The 17077-nt window shown below is 44.4% G+C and overlaps 1 protein-coding gene across 2 annotated transcripts in view; it reads right to left on the reverse strand.

The window, feature by feature from the left end:
* Positions 1-17077, reverse strand: part of LOC137322854 (microtubule-associated tumor suppressor candidate 2-like) — a 434152-nt gene continuing 417075 nt past the window's right edge. For both annotated transcript variants that reach the window (XM_067985994.1, XM_067985995.1), the window contains 3 exons: positions 11387-11506; positions 2881-2978; positions 1-2236 (listed from right to left, as the gene is read on the reverse strand). In XM_067985994.1, the coding sequence (XP_067842095.1) occupies positions 2026-2236; positions 2881-2978; positions 11387-11506 (429 nt within the window). In that variant the 3' untranslated portion in view covers positions 1-2025. The remainder of the gene's footprint in view (positions 2237-2880; positions 2979-11386; positions 11507-17077) is intronic.

Consider the following 17077-nt stretch of genomic DNA (forward strand, 5'->3'; position numbering starts at 1 on the left):
CTCTGTGTCTGGTAGGTTTAATTACAAAAGGACACTGGATTTACATATTAATTTACTAAATCTGAATCTTACAGAAAAAAAGAGATGCAATGCACCTGAACTTGCAGTTGCCTGAGATTCCAATGTTTAAGGTTTTTAATAAACTTTCATAATCGGCAAAGAAAACATCAGCATTACAGTTATGATCTCACCCACTGTTCTCTCCCTTTCCTTATGTTGTCCTAATTAGATTTTGAACTTGGCAAAAAGTTGCAACACCACTTTATACTTGTGCAAAATAAAATAATGATAAAGCTGTCAATTTGTCTGCGTAACAACAGTGACTGACTTCAATGATAATTCATTATGAAACACTTTGGAAAATTCCGTTGCCAAATAATGACAGTTTTTGTGCTATAGCTTCCCAACTCGTAGGAACTGGACGGAGATTACCCAATCTCATTTCAAGGAGATACTGAAAACACACATTATTTCTTAATCTTCATCAATTCTGTATAATTTAATTTTTGTGTAATAAAATGTATTCCCTTCATTCTAATCTGTCACAATTTCCAAATTTGTAATGTGACTATATTCTACTTTTTAAGGTTTTATTGTTGTGGCTATTACCCAGATTTTATCACCATCATCTCCACCTCCATATTTGCAACTGTTGACATCATTAACTAAATTTACTCCAGTTCAGTCCCAGCTGTTGTGTTGAATGTTTCTGATGTTTTCTGGACCTTTAAAAAGTGTTCCGACATGTTGTTAAAATATAACCAAAAGATAGAACTTTTCAGTTTACACAGTTAGGAGGAGGCTTACCTGGATTTGGGTGTGCAGTGCCAACTGAACAAACAAGCTCAAAGGAGGCAGCAATTTTCAGAGTCAATTACTGGTTTTGATTTTGTGATGTGGTAATACTTTGAGGGAGGATCGTCACTTTAGAAATCTGTTTATTAAGTTTTTATCGTTTATTAAGATTCTGCAGGTGGGGTGTCTGAGTGTAAATACTGAAAAGTTATTATGCATCTTTGATTCAATATCTGCTACAGTTTGCATTTATTTACATTCACTGCATGAGGTACAAATTGGATCTGTACAACTAGCAGCGCATTGACATCCTTAACCGCTGTTTGAGTGGAGTGGGAAAATACCGACCAAAGAAATGGATTTCAGGTTACTTAATACAGATCACCTGCTACAAAACAATGGATTTTTTTTTGACCTGATAAACTACGTACTCGTTGCAAAAAGAATAGGCAGCTTTGGAGTGTACTTTAAAAGCTGCTGCTGTGTCGAAGGCAGTAGAGTTGTTCCATCGCAAGCTGCTGGTGTGCTTTTCAGTGATCTGTAGCACCACCTAGTGATATTGGACTGCATGATGACTTTTTCCCCTCCTTAATCCAGTGATTTTGTGATGGGGAGATTTATTTCAGGGGAGTGATTACCACATTGTTCAGGACATATTTTAAAAGAGGCACCAGGCTAAGATATTTCGACAAATGTGTAAAAATATATAATTTCGCACTTTTGACCAATACTGACGGGAAAAAGCAAAATCTTGACCTCTCACTTAAAAGTCTTGTCTTCAAACTGTACCTGGAGGGAACCCAAAAAGATAAACTTTGAGCATAGGTCCAAATATTTTAAAAGCCCATCTAGTCAAGGAAAATCTTCCTTCTTGGTTTTTGCATACCTGGTCAATAATAGGCAATAGTAAGCCTTGGTACACCTGTGGAAGAGTTTCCTAACATCAAGCTGTACAGGTTACACCTTTATAAGAAATAATGCACTGAAAATGCATTACTATCAGTGACTTCAATAGCAAGGCCTACTAGGGATTTAAAAGCAAATCCTCTTGCTTATTGCGGTATGCTAATAAGCATGCTCAAAGCTACTTTTGTAAATCTCTATCGTTCACAAATGGTGACTTTTCTTTGAGCAAAACCAAGCATAATATTCAGCAGTTAGAGCTGGACTTCATAGATAATATGAGTAACATTAAGATGCTCCATGTGTTTTCATTCTGATGTCTTTTCATCATCTTGGGTTATCACTCACTACTGATGGAGCAAGTGTGCCCTGAGAAGACTGGAAGTTTGAAGATGATGAGGATATTTTGACTGGACTAACAGGCTCTCCAGTCTGGAGTCTCCAGACCAGCTCCTCGTTTGTTCTGCTGAGCCTTTTCTTTTCCTCACTTTCCTTTTCAACATATTCATGAAGCGTTGCATTTTCTTCAGAAAGTTGTCTGCAAGATCAAGCAAAAAAAAAAGCATTTTTGTCCTAAATAATCTGACAATCATGTGTGAAAAAATATTTAAAGATAGTCACTAACTGGAAACATTTTTATTGCCAAGATGCTTTTAGCTATCCCTCCTCCACACATAACACATGGGTAGCTCTGACATTTGAACACCTGAAAGTAGTTCCATTAAAAATTAAAGAGCATTTCCTCTTAGCCTTGGCTCAGTGGTAGCACACTGGCCTCTGAGTCAGTAAAGTTGCCTGAAAGACCATTTTCTGTGTAAAATAATAATAGATGCAAGAAAAGTAATAAAGTAATGGAAGATATTTTTGAAAATTAACTACAGGGTAAGTTACACGCTCCAGTGGGCAGCAGTGCTCATGGGCATGCGCATCAAAGGAAATCATGGGTATATAGCCTGTGATTTTCTGGCCATCAAAATGAATAGATGGAAAATTATAGGCTGTGTACCTGAAATTTCACATGATGCATTCTTCTGCTAGCACTGCTACTGACTGGGTGCGTGAAATTGGCTGTGACATGTTTGTGAATATTCTGCCAATTACCTCAAAGATTTCTCTACTTGCTAGGTGTAGTGAAACTGTAAACCGTTTCTTTTTTAAAGTGTGTTGCATGTGACAATTTACCTTGTTAGGGCAACATTGTTATCAATCCTGGCTTTCAGATCTTCATTCTGTTGTTGAAGTACTTGAACTTTTTCTTCTAACACCACATTCTTCTCAGCCTGCACGGATACCATAAAAATGACTTAGTTTCACAAAAATAGATGCATTATACTGAATGTTATCAAGTAAATCTAATAACCATCAAAGTCTTACAGATAGATAACACTGCCAGAAGACTTTAGTTCTGAGTTTTAATGCTATATTGTGATTCTGGGTGTTCAGAACATTGTGTTGATAAATACACTGAATAAGTAGACTTGGAGGGCTGATTTTCCAAATGGACATTCCTCTGGGGCCACATTCTGGGAAATCATAAGTGTGATTTCAACAGTTGTCTATTCATTATGGATGGAAAATCATGGAAATTATGCCCACGAGTTTTTGATATGTGCTCCCTGCAGGTGAGACTCTGCATTGGGAGCACGTATTTGGAAATTAGCTGTGTGGGATCCAAATATACTTTGACATTATTGAAATAAAACTAGAACATGCAAGCAATGTAAGTATTCTTTAAGGGCATGTAAGTGTGACTTGTGTATACTGAGCTGTTAGTGTACTATGTTGAAAGGAATGCAGCTTCTATCTTTTTACCCCCATTTCTGTTTTTGTCTTCTCCCTCGTTCAGTCTTTATTCTTCCTCTTTCCTCCCTTTTTTTTTAAGTGTGTGCATATTTTTCTGTTTCACGGGGCAACTGGAGAGAAATATCTAATCTATGGGCGTAAGGAAAATATGGAAAAATCCACAATTTTCAAGGTTTTCATTACTATACATATCGTTTATTGTGGAAGGGAGGGCTCAGGAGGAATATTTATTTATCAGCCTTATTTTTACAAGGTCTGCTGCTCAATAAAAACCAGGAGCAATGGGACTGTGTAGAAGTTCTCTACGACAATGAAGACTATCAGTAGTCCACAAAAGAGCCTTTTGGTATTTGAGTATTATTTCCATTTTCAGTATTTCAGAGATAATGAAGATGCTGGGTCAGAACACAAGCAAGTGACACAGAGGGGTCTAAATGCTTTATGGCCCATTTGCGGGTGCACAATCGATGGTGTGCTTCCAACACGCACCCTAACTGGGAGGCCAGAGGCTCACCTGAAATTGGGCCTCAGACGTTATAAAAATTGGGGTGAGCTGCCGGCGCCTGCACCAATTTCCATCCATCTAATTTGAGCCGCCTGCCTTAGGTCTTAGGACCCTCATAAACATATAAAAGGGATCAAACGCTTATATTAGGCGACTGCCAGGAACGCCAGAAAAATCGCCCGATCCAATATGGGGTTGGACGTATTGGACATAGCCCCACGAAATTAGTCATTTTATGCCCATTTTCCATCCAGACAACGGGCGCAACGAGGACAAATTTCTACCCCAGAGAGTGGAAAAAAAGTGAGAGAGAATGAGCGACTGCAACAAACTGAATACCTTTGAAGCCAAATGGCTGAACATGCAGAATAGATACATATTTAGGTTTAGCAAGCACAGACAATTATCAAGTGTGACCCTAAATAGATTAACTGGACAATGAGAAGTAAAATAATGAGAAAAAAATAAATTATACAAATCTTTCAGGGAGGGGACCAATGGGATGAAGGTAAGAGCACTCAGAAATATGTTTTAAAAAGTGGCTGGTGGAATAAGGAGGAAGTTGGAAATGAGCATAGCTGAAGATGCAAAATATTACAGTAAGAAATTTGTCCAATACTATAACAGTGAGAAGGCATTGGAAGAGGTGAGAACCCACAATGATGCTCACAGGGAAACTGAGGATGAACATCAGGACAACTTTCATTTATATAGTGCCTTTTAACATAGTAAAACTTCCCAAGGTGCTTGACAGGTGTGTTATCAAACAAATTTTAAAACTGAACCACATAAGGAGCTATTAGGACAGAGGTCAACGAGGTAGGTTTTAAAAAGCATCTTAAAAGAGCAGAGAGAGGCGGAGAGGATTAGGGAGGGAATTCCCTAGGGCCTAGGCAGCTGAAAGCACGGCTGCCAATGGTGGAGCGATTAAAATCAGGGATGCACAAGAGGCCAGAATTGGAGGAGCGCAGAGATCTCTGAGGGTGGTAGGGCTGGAGGAGGTAACAGAGATAGGGAGGGGGAGGCCATGGAGGGATTTGAAAACAAGGATGAGAATTTTAAAATGGAGCCTTTGCTGGACCGGGAGCCAATGAGCAGAGGTGATGGGTGAATGGGTCTTGGTGCAAGTTAAGATATGGGCAGCAGAGAATTGGATAAGCTCAAGTTTATGGAGGGTGCAAGGTGGGAGGCCAGCTAGGAGAGCATTGGAATAGTCGAGTCTAGAGCTAACAAGGCATGGATGAAGGTTTCAACATCAGATGAGCCGAGGCAAGGATGAAGACAGGAGATGTTACGTGAAATAATTAACATAGTAAATTATTATTTCCTCTAAGAATTCACTGGAGAAAACATATCCTCCATAATTGGTGATAATCCAAGTGCAATAAATGAGTTGGAAGTACTAGCTATGTGCTTCCGATGGGCGAGTTTCTGGGCGGGATTGAAATGTGAGAAATTTCCCTGTTATACTCTCACTGCTTATTTCCCTTCGCTAGCCTCATTTTCTTGCATTTGTCACATTAAATGTCATTTGCCCCTCTTTAGCCCACCTTTCCAACTTACGCAGACCTCTTTGTATTTGTATTCTTCCCTCTTGTTTGAACTGTAACAAAAGCCTTGCTGAAATCTGAATATTTCACATCCATAGAATTTACACTGTCAGGAAGGCCTGTCATTTCCTCAAGGAATTATAGAATCATAGAGAGGTTACACCGCGGAAGGAGGCCATTCGGCCCATTGAGTCTGCGCCGGCTCCATGTAAGAGCAATCCAGCTCGTCCCACTTCCCCGCCCTATCCCCGTAGCCCTGCAATTTTTTTCCTTTCAAGTACTTATCCAGTTCCCTTTTGAAAGCCATGATTGAATCTGCCTCCACCACCCCCTTGGGCAGTGCATTCCAGATCCTAAAAAGTTTTTCCTCATTTCACCTTTGGTTCTTTTGCCAATCACCTTAAATCTATGCCCTCTGGTACTTGACCCTTCCGCCAATGGGAACAGTTTCTCTATATTTATTCTGTCTAGACCCTTCATGATTTTGAATACCTCTATCAAATCTCCTCGTAACTGTCTCTCTTCCAAGGAGAACAACCCCAGCTTCTCCAGTCTATCCACGTATCTAAAGTCCCTCATCCCTGGAATCATTCTAGAAAATCTCTTCTGCACCCTCTCTATGGCCTTCACATCATTCCTAAAGTGCTGAGCCCAGAACTGGACACAATACTCCAGTTGTGGCTGAACCAGTGTTTTATAAAGGTTCATCATGACTTCCATACTTTTGTACTCTATGCCTCTGTTTATAAAGCCCAGGATCCCATATGCTTTTTTAACCACTTTCTCAACCTGCCCTGCCACCTTCAACGATTTGTGCACATACACCCTAAGATATCTCTGTTCTTGTACCCCTTTTAGAGTTGTGCCCTCTAGTTTATATTGCCTCTCCTCATTCTTCCTACCGAAATGTATCATTTCACATTTTTCTGCGTTAAATTTCATCTGCCACGTGTCCGCCCATGCCACCAGCCTGTCTATATCTTCTTGAAGTCTATCACTATCCTCCTCACTGTTTACTACCCTTCCAAGTTTTGTGTCATCTGCAAATTTTAAAATTGTGCCCTGTACACCCAAGTCCAAGTCATTACTATATATCAAGAAAAGCAGTGGTCCCAGCACCGACCCCTGGGGAACACCACTGTACACCTCCCTCCAGTCCGAAAAACAACCGTTCACCACTACTCCTAACAGTAAATTTGGCAAACAAGTCCTCCCTCTCATTAATCCATGCTGAATCCCTCTCACCCTACCACACCTATCTAGGTATATCATTAAAACAAAAGCAAAATACTGCGGATGCTGGAACTCTGAAATAAAAGCAGAAAATGCTGGAAAAAATCAGCAGGTCAGACAAAATCTGTGGAGGTTGGTGACCTTTCATCAGAACTTCTGGGCCCCGGAAGCCTATACCAATATGAGAGGCGGCGCACTTCCGGCTTGTAACGAGTGTTTGCTTCCTGCCTGCCATATTGGAGGCTTAGGCGAAGGTTTAGCTCCAGAAAAACAGGGGTGGCACCATCAATTTCTAGCCCACTATCTCTATTGTTGCCAAGCTTCACTTGCTCCTTTTTTTTATTCATTCATGGGATGTGGGCGTCATTGGCAAGGCCAACATTTATTGGCCATCACTTATTGCCCTTGAGAAGGTGGTGGTGAGCCACCTTCTTGAACCGCTGCAGTCTGTGTGGTGAAGGTTCTCCCACTGTGCTGTTAGGTAAGGAGTTCCAGGATTTTGACCCACCGACAATGAAGGAACGGCGATATATTTCCAAGTCGGGATGGTGTGTGACTTGGAAGGGAACGTGCAGGTGGTGTTGTTCCCATGTGCCTGCTGTCCTTGTCGTTTTAGGTAGTAGAGGTCGCGAATTTGGGAGGTGCTGTCGAAGAAGCCTTGGCGAGTTGTTGCAGTGCATCCTGTAGATGGTACACACTGCAGCCACGGTGCGCTGGTGGTGGAGGAAGTGAATGGTTAAGGTGCCAATCAAGCGGGCTGCTTTGACCTGGATGGTGTTGAGCTTCTTGAGTGTTGTTGGAGCTGCACTCATCCAGGCAAGTGGAGAGTATTCCATCACACTCCAGACTTGTGCCTTGTAGATGGTGGAAAGGCTTTGGGGAGTCAGGAGGTGAGTCACTCGCCACAGAATACCCAGCTTCTGACCTGCTCTTGTAGCCGCAGTATTTATGTGACTGGTCCAGTTAAGTTTCTGGTCAATGGTGACCCCCAGGATGTTGATGGTGGGGGATTCGGCGATGGTAATGCCGTTGAATGTCAAGGGGAGGTGGTTAGACTCTCTCTTGTTGGAGATGGTCATTGCCTGGCACTTGTCTGACGCGAATGTTACTTGCCACATATCAGCCCAAGCCTGAATGTTGTCCAGATCTTGCTGCATGCGGACACAGACTGCTTCATCATCTGAGGGGTTGCGAATGGAACTGAACACTGTGCAATCATTAGCGAACATCCCCACTTATGACCTTATGATGGAGGGAAGATCATTGATGAAGCAGCTGAAGATGGTTGGGCCTAGGACATTGCACTGAGGAACTCCTGCAGCAATGTCCTGGGGCTGAGATGATTGGCCTCCAACAACCACTACCATCTTCCTTTGTGCTAGGTATGACTCCAGCCATTGGAGAGTTTTCCCCCTGATTCCCATTGACTTCAATTTTACTAGGGCTCCTTTATGCCACACTCGGTCAAATGCTGCCTTGATGTCACCTCCCCTCTGGAATTCAGCTCTTTTGTCCATGTTTTGACCAAGGCTGCAATGAGGTCTGGCGGAACCCAAAATGAGCATCGGTGAGCAGGTTATTTGTGAGTAAGTTCCGCTTGATAGCACTGTCGACAACACCTTCCATCACTTTGCTGATGATTGAGAGTAGACTGATGGGGCGGTAATTGGCCGGATTGGATTTGTCCTGCTTTTTGTGGACAGGACATACATGGGCAATTTTCCAGTTTGTTGGGTGGATGCCAGTGTTGTAGCTGTACTGGAACAGTTTGGCTAGAGGCGCAGCTAGTTCTGGAACACAAGTCTTCAGCACTACAGCCGGGCTGTTGTCGAAGACAATAGCTTTTGCTGTATTCAGTGCACTCAGCCGTTTCTTGATATCACGTGGAGTGAATCGAACTGGCTGAAGACTGGCTTCTGTGATGGTGAGGATCTCAGGAGGAGGCCGAGATGGATCATCCACTCGGCACTTCTGGCTGAAGATGATTGCAAACGCTTCAGCCTTGTCTTTTGCACTCACGTGCTGGGCTCTGCCATCATTGAGGATGGGGATGTTCACGGACCCTCCTCCTCCCGTTAGTTATTTAATTGGCCACCACCATTCACGACTGGATGTGGCAGGACTGCAGAGCTTTGATCTGATCCGTTGGTTGGGGAATCGCTTAGCTCTGTCTATAGGATATTGCTTCCGCTGTTTATCATGCATGTAGTCCTGTGTTGTAGCTTCATCAGGTTGGCACCTCATTTTTAGGTACGCCTGGTGCTGCTCCTGGCATGCTCTTCTCATTGAACCAGAGTTGATCTCCTGGCTTGTTGGTAATGATACAATGAGGAATATGCCAGGCCATGAGGTTGGAGATTGTGGTGGAATACAATTCTGCTGCTGCTGATGGCCCACAGCGCCTCATGGATGCCCAGTTTTGAGCTGCTAGATCTGTTCTGAATCGATTTCATGAAGCACGTCGGTAGTGCCACTCAACACGATGGACGGTGTCCTCAGTGTGAAGATGAGACTTTGACTCTACAAGGACTGTGTGGTGGTCATTCTTACCAATATTGTCATGGACAGATGCATCTGATAAAGTAGGTTTTTCCCCTGTGTTGATTCCTTCACCGCCTGCCACAAACTACCTGCCACAGACTGCCTGCCTACTGCTACCCTCAGTGCTTCCTCCATGTGGAGGAGTACTGAGTCATCAGCTGAGGGACGGCGGTAGATGGTAATCAGCAGGAGGTTTCCTCGCCCATGTTTGACCTGATGCCATGAGACTTCATGGGGTCTGCAGTCAATGTTGAGGACACCCAGGGCCACTCCCTCCTGACTTTATACCACTGTACCGCCACTTCTGGTGGGTCTGTCCTGCCGGTGGGACAAGACACACCCAGGGATGGTGATGGAGAAGTCTGGGACGTTGGCTGAAAGGTAAGATTCTGTGCGTATGGCCATGTCAGGGTGTTGCTTGATTAGTCTGTGGGACAGCTCTCCCAATTTTGGCACAAGTCCCCAGATGTTAGTGAGGAGGACTTTGCAGGGTCGACTGGGCTTGGTTTCCCATTGCCTTTGTCGTGTCTGGTGCCTAGTGGTCCCTCTGATTTTATTCTTATTATGACTTTTTGTAGAGGGATTGTACAACTGAGTGGCTTGCTAGGCCATTTTAATAGAGGGCAGTTAAGAATCAACCACATTGTTGTGGGTCTGGAGTGACATATAGGCCAGACCGGGTAAGGACGGCAGGTTTCCTTCCCTAAAGGACATTAGTGAACCAGATGGGTTTTTACGACAGTCTGGTAGTTTCATGGTCACCATTACTTATACTAGCTTTTTATTCTAGATTTTATTTAATTGAATTTAAATTCCCCAGCTGCTGTGGCAGGGATTTGAACTCATGTCTTCAGATTATTAGTCTAGGTCTCTGGATTACTGGTCCAGTAACATAATCACTATGCTACCATACCCTCTGTTGCATTGATTTTGAGGCTCTCACTCTCATTTTCAAATTCCTCCATGATGTCAATCCATCTTACATGAGTAGATGTAGGCCCCACTTGGCCTATCAGGATCATCTAGTGGGATTCCTGGGGTAGACTGGGAATGCTACAACACGTCCCCATCTTGCTGGTTCACCATGACTGGGACAGGCATCTGTTCCTCTTGGCTCAAAATGTCATGCACAATGTGAATGGGGTGGAAACCCGACGGATCCAGGTTCCGCCCCAAGAATTCTTCCCCACCTACGCTCTTATGTTGTGCTGGGCTGACATTGGAGGGAGGGGTAACTTTAAGCTAATCTGCCCTGGGTGGGGGGGAAACTGACGGGATTGGATCGGCTGCCCATTTTACCCCTCATCTGATTTCACTTTCCATTTAAGTCATGAAATTAAGTCATGAAATTACCCCCGAGTGTCGGCAAGGTATTTGACTCAGAAGAACACCACCGCTGAGCCTGATCCTGTCTTTTGCCCTGCATCTGTACACATACACTTCCAGCAGGGATCAATGAATAGTAATCAACACGATTTGCCTTTCCCTAACCCAAGGTACAGGATAGGGATTGAACCTGGGCCTTGTAGGTCTGTTTAGCTTAGAGATGATGGGGCAAATTTTTATCTGCAGTACTCTGGGCATGGAGCGTTAAATGCCAGAAGTGCATATCAAGAATTTGGGTGCCCTCCCACATGTGTTCCATCCATTATGGGCAGAAAATTGTGGGATGGGGCAACGCCTGAAACTGTGCCAGGAGCACTGAAGACAAAAATTTATCCCAATAACTTTACCTCAAAACTACTGGGGGAGCTCTTAGTGAAAAGAAAATTAAGAAAAAGAAAGCTGAAAGGACTTTACTTTTTAATCCAATCTAATTTAAAGTCACAACAGGCACTAATTTTGCAGATTCAGCACAATTTCAAGAGCATGCTTCCATTTTAAAGCATAATGTCAGAATTCAGCAAAATCTGAGTAATCGGATGCTATACTGGAACACAACGTAGTATTGTTGCTGCAATATGACACATCCATCAAAACTTCAGATTTAGCAAACTGAAAAATCTGATTCTGATCCACGGAAGTTTTATGAATAGAATCCTAATTTTTTTCTAACCAGTTTTTCCAGTTCCATAATTTTCTTTTCTTGGTGATGGATTTGTTGATTTTTCATTTCAAGAACATGTTTTAAACTGTTCATATCTTCCTCTAGGTGCTGGTATGGTGCCAAGGCGATCTGTAAAATATAATAAAAATTAATGTCACACAAACGGATAAAAATATTGGGGCAACTCCTCATTTAAAATTGAAGTCCCCGTCTTTCATTTCAGTCTATTGCATCATATTGCAGTTTACTGTTACAGCTGGAGATCTTAGCATCATCTGGAGTAGCTCCCTGTACTATAGAAATACAAGGCACCTACACAGGGTCTAATTCTGAATCCAGCCCATCTGATATATACACAGCCAAGTTCACACACACACACGGCAGAACCTCGTTATAATGAAATATCTGGGTGCTAAGTAAAACAAAGCTTGTTGTAACAGGGGGGCAATATAAACATGGTTCTGAAAATACTGGTACTTAAATCAATAGCAGCAATAACGTCCATGGTTTTGGTAACCAAGCAAATAGTGCTACAACTAAGACTGCAGTATCTGAAAGTGCTAGAATCCATCCCAGTTTGCCCACACATCTGGACAGGCTCTTATAGCATCTTGTTCATACTGCCTGATAGGCATTCCCTCTCTCACCTGTACACGTCAATCTCTGTTTGGCACGGGGTCTCATTAACCATGGCCGAATAGAGTAGCTTTGGTTTCTAAGAAGCCATTCTTGCATTCTGCCATTGCCTTCAAATAAGGTTGGCACAAATAATTGCCTTTTAATGAAAGCATCATGACTGCGGAATTGGATAAGAATATTGACCTGTATGATCTAGTGCTCCTGATCACTGACCAGCTGAACAATGATGGAGTGAAATTCCTTTTGATTCAAAGAAATCATGTCATGGTGTCTGAGGGTACCATTAATGTCCTCTGGACTTTGGGAAATCCATTAATTAAAAAAAAAATACAGCATCTAATCAAGCCTCTCAGAAATATTTCAAAGCACATATAATGTATTAGTCACTGTTTTGTAGGCAAATCAGACATGGAAATATAGAAAATAGGAGCAGGAGTAGGCCATTCGGCCCTTCGAGCCTGCTCCGCCATTCAATATGATCATGGCTGATCCTCTATCTCAATACCATATTCCCGCCCTCTCCCATACCCCTTGATGCCTTTTGTGTCTAGAAATCTATCTAGCTCCTTCTAAAATATATTCAGTGACTTAGCCTCCACAGCCTTCTGTGGTAGAGAATTCCACAGGTTCACCACCTTCTGAGTGAAGAAATTTCTCCTCATCTCAGTCCTAAATGTCCTACCCTGTATCCTAATTCTGTGACCCCTCGTTCTGGACGCCCCCCACCCAGCCAGGGGAAACATCCTCCCTGCATCCAGTCTGTCTAGCCCTGTCAGAATTTTATATGTTTCAATGAGATCCCCTCTCATTCTTCTAAACTCGAGTGAATACAGGCCGAGTCGACCCAATCTCTCCTCATACGACAGTCCTGCCATCCCAGGGATCAGTATAGTGAACCTTCGCTGCACTCCCTCTATGGCAAGTATATCCTTTCTTAGGTAAGGAGACCAAAACTGCACACAATACTCCAGGTGTGGTCTCACCAAGGGCCAGAATAACTGCAGTAAGACATCCTTGCTCCTATACACAACTCCTCTTGCAATGAAGGCCAACATACCATTTGCCTTCCTAACTGCTTGCTGCACCTGCATGTTTGCTTTCAGACAGATATTTTTTATTTGCATATAGCAAAATCCCACAAATACAAATCATAAGACCATAAGAGATAGGAGCAGGAGTAGGCCATTTGGCCCTTCGAGCCTGCTCTGTCATTTAATGAGATTATGGCTGATCTGATTTTTACCTCAACTCCACTTTCCCGCCCTTTCCCCATATCCTTTGATTTCTTTGCTGATCAAAAATTTGTTTAACTCAGCCTTGAATGTATTCAATGACTCAGGCTCCACAGCTTTTTGGGGTAAAGAATTCCAAAGATTCATGACCCTCTCAGAAAAGAAATTCCTCCTCATTTCTGTCTTAAACGGGCGACCCCTTATTCTGAGGCTACGGGCGTTAAATTGGGCCGTGTAGTGCCCGTTGTTTCGGCGCTACACGGCCTCTCCGACATCCAAGATGGCGTCTTGGATGCGCATGCACGCTTCCTGTGTGACGTGCGCCAGATGCCATCTTAATATAGGAGTTAGTACAGGCACAGATGAGGAACGCTGGAATCATGTAATGATGTGGAGATGCCGGTGGTGGACTGGGGTGGACAAATGTACAGAGTCGTACAACACCAGGCTATAGTCCAACAGCTTTATTTTAAATCACAAGCTTTCGGAGCTTAGCTCCTTCGTCAGGTGAGTGAAGAAGGGTTTCCATAAAAGAATCGCGTATATAGTCAGAGAAAATAGCTTCAATCAGTGTGCAACACTGATTTAAAGTGATAGACACCATTTTGGGACTTAATACTCAACTCAATGCACAGTCTTAACCCCGACCATCTGAACTTGTCATAGAGTGCCTGGAGGACCCCCCACCATCGCTATTTAAAGGGACCATGCAGGATTTACAGGTTAGTGGCTGGATTATTGCTTTTGGCCGCCGAGACATTTGTAACTATTTTTGGAGGTCTCCTAGACTGCAATACTAGGATGCGGGGACATAGCCTAACATTTAGAGCCAGGATGTGCAGGAGTGAAGTTAGGAAATGCTTCTACATGCAAAGGGTGGGAGACGTTTGGAACGCTCTTCTGTAGACGGTAGTTGATACTAGCTCAAACGTGAATGTTAAATCTGAGATTGATAGATTGCTGTGAACCAAGCGTATTAAGGGATATGGGGCTAAGACGGGTATATGGAGTTAGGTCACATCCACCATGATCTTATTGAATGGCGGAACAGGCTCGAGGGGCTGATTGCCACTGCCACTTGCTGCCTCTTAATATGCGCCTGCAAGAAAGCGGGACCTGTGTCTGGGTGATGTGCCTGTCATGGTTGAATAGCTGCCAGTGTGTGTGGCCTGTGAGTTGTGGGTGGACAGCTTGAAACAGTGGTAATGTGTAAGTGTGAGAGGAAGCATCTGATTGGAAGAGTTGAGTACTGATGGAAAGAGTTTATTGGTATGTGGGTGATGGGGGGTGTAGTGCATGGTGCAGTTGATAGGAGACGCCACTTGACAGTTGACCTCACTCACCTTGCCCACTCATGTCAAAGCATTGAACTCCTTCCTGCACTGCATCCATGTTCATGATGCTGTGCACCTGGCATTGAATTCGTCCCCCGCTGCCTCCCACTGCCTTTTGGTTATATGCCTGGAGGGCCTCTTGACACCCCCCACCCCCCCCCACCGCAGATATAGGATGTCCCTCCTTCTGTCCACCTCTTGCACCCAAGGTCTCTAGTGCATCAACAGAGAATCTTGGTGCATGCATTCTCGCAGGCCTGGTACCAAATCAGATCGGCAGACTGGTGAGGTCTGACGTGCAGATTGTAGGATGAGAGATTTAGTAGTGCGCAACCTTTATTCAATGTTTTAACATAACTCATCAGTGCATAAACATAGGGATGAGACCTACATCTGTGAATTATATGTGCAATGTCTGATCTCTGTTCAGACTCCGTGCAGACAGTAGACTGTTATTTTCAGCTTTGACGAGTGGTCAAGGTGAGAGAGGTCAACTGTCAAGTGGCGTCTCCTGCCAACTGCACCATGCACTACACCGCCCACCCCCCAGTTACCTTCAAGAGATTTCTAATAAACATCCACCCTTTAAGAGTTTGAGCTCCCTCTGGTGGTGGAAAGTGCGAATTGCATTGATTCCACGTGCGAGGCCTGGAAAGGAAGGCTGATTGCAGGTAAGTCCTCGGGTGGGTCCAAACTTGCGTCCTGCCTGCATAGGGTCCATCGGGCGCAGGGTACTAGCGCATCGCGCTACCCCCGCCCAAAACAGACCCTTATCCAATTTTTCCCCCTATGCCTCCTAGTTTTGGATTCCCCCAAGAGGGGTAACATCCTCTCAGCATCTACCCTATCGAGTCCCCTCAGAATCTTATATGTTTCAATAAGATCTCCTCTCATTCTTCTAAACTCCAATGAGTACAGACCCAACCTGTTCAATCTTTTCTCATAAGACGACCCTTCCATACCCAGAATCAACCTAATGAACCTTCTCTGAACTGCCTCCAATACAAGTATGTCCTTCCTTAAATAAGGGCACCAGAACTGTACGCAGTACTCCAGGTGTGGTCTCACCAGCACCCTGTACAGCTGTAGCATGACTTCCCTGCTTTAATACTCCATCCCCCTAGAAATAAAGGCCAATATTCCATTTGCCTTCCGGATTACCTGCTGCACCTGTATGTTGACTTTTTGTGTTTCATGTACGAGGACACCCAGATCCCTCTGTACAGCAGTATTTTGTAGTATTTCTCCATTCAAATAATATTTTGCTTTTTTATTTTTCCTCCCAAAGTGGATGACCTCACATTTTCCCACATTATATTCCATCTGCCAAATTTTTGCGCATCCACTTAACCTGTCAATATCCCTTTGCAGATACTTTGGGCCTGATTTTACCAGGCCTGCGGGTTTCCGGCGGGTTGGGTTTCGGGAGCGTGGTCAACACGCTGGGTGAAATTAGTGGGTTGCCCGCGCGATCGTAGCAGGCAACACACTAATAGGAATCAATTACCTGCTCCTCCGGGGTCCGCGCTGCTGGTCTGCGCGTTGGGCGGACTGCGCATGCGCAGTACGATCTGTCAGCTGGAGGCTCTCTAGTTAAAGGGGCAGTCCTCCACTGACAGATGCTGCAACCAATGGAACAAATTTCAGCATGGAGTAGCCCAGGGGGAAGGCTGCTCCCAGTTTAATGATGCCTCACCCCAGGTATCATCAGATGGGGTGAGGAGGAGGGCGAAGACAGAGATCTTCCACCCGGCGGGCGGGAGGAAGCAGCCAGCCTCTGCCACCAAGAAGGCCTGGCTCGAGGTGGCAGAGGGGGTCACCTGCGCAACCAACATATCGCCCACCTGCATACAGTGCAGGAGGCGCTGCAATGACCTCAGTAGGTCAGCCACAGTGAGAACACAAAGTCTTTCCCCTACACTCCATCTGCCACAACACTGCCCCAACCCCACATCTCCTTCGGCACCGCCAACACTACTCGGTCACATCACCCCTCATACCCACTCAAACCCCATCCTCATCTTACCTCCACCTACTCACCTCGCCAGTACTCATCCTGCCACTAACACGCGACCCAATCCTCATACAATCTCATGGCTCCATCCCATACTCACCCTCTCGTGCATCTCCCTCACGGCCAGCCTCACTCAACCTGCCACCACCTGTGCTGCAGCCACAGGGCATGCATCACATATGTGCAGTAGGCAGCGTAAGGCAAATGTTTCGTGAGCATGAAGGGGGTGCACAAGGGTGTCGGAGGGTTTGCCATGGGTGTTACCTATATTGAATTTCAGAGCAACAAACAGCACACATTATATTGGCACCACCACTGCCATGTCTCCGCGAATCCTGTCTGTTGTGTCCAATAATGCCCGCTCCTGGGTATCACTATGAGGACCCACCACTGATGCCACCCATCGTGTTACTGCAGTGTAGGTGCAGGTGTATTTGCAGGGCTCTTCCGCGCAGACGACTGAGAGACATCCGAGGTGTAG

The sequence above is a fragment of the Heptranchias perlo genome, chromosome 6 (assembly GCF_035084215.1).
Source record: "Heptranchias perlo isolate sHepPer1 chromosome 6, sHepPer1.hap1, whole genome shotgun sequence".
Lineage (NCBI taxonomy): Eukaryota > Metazoa > Chordata > Chondrichthyes > Hexanchiformes > Hexanchidae > Heptranchias > Heptranchias perlo.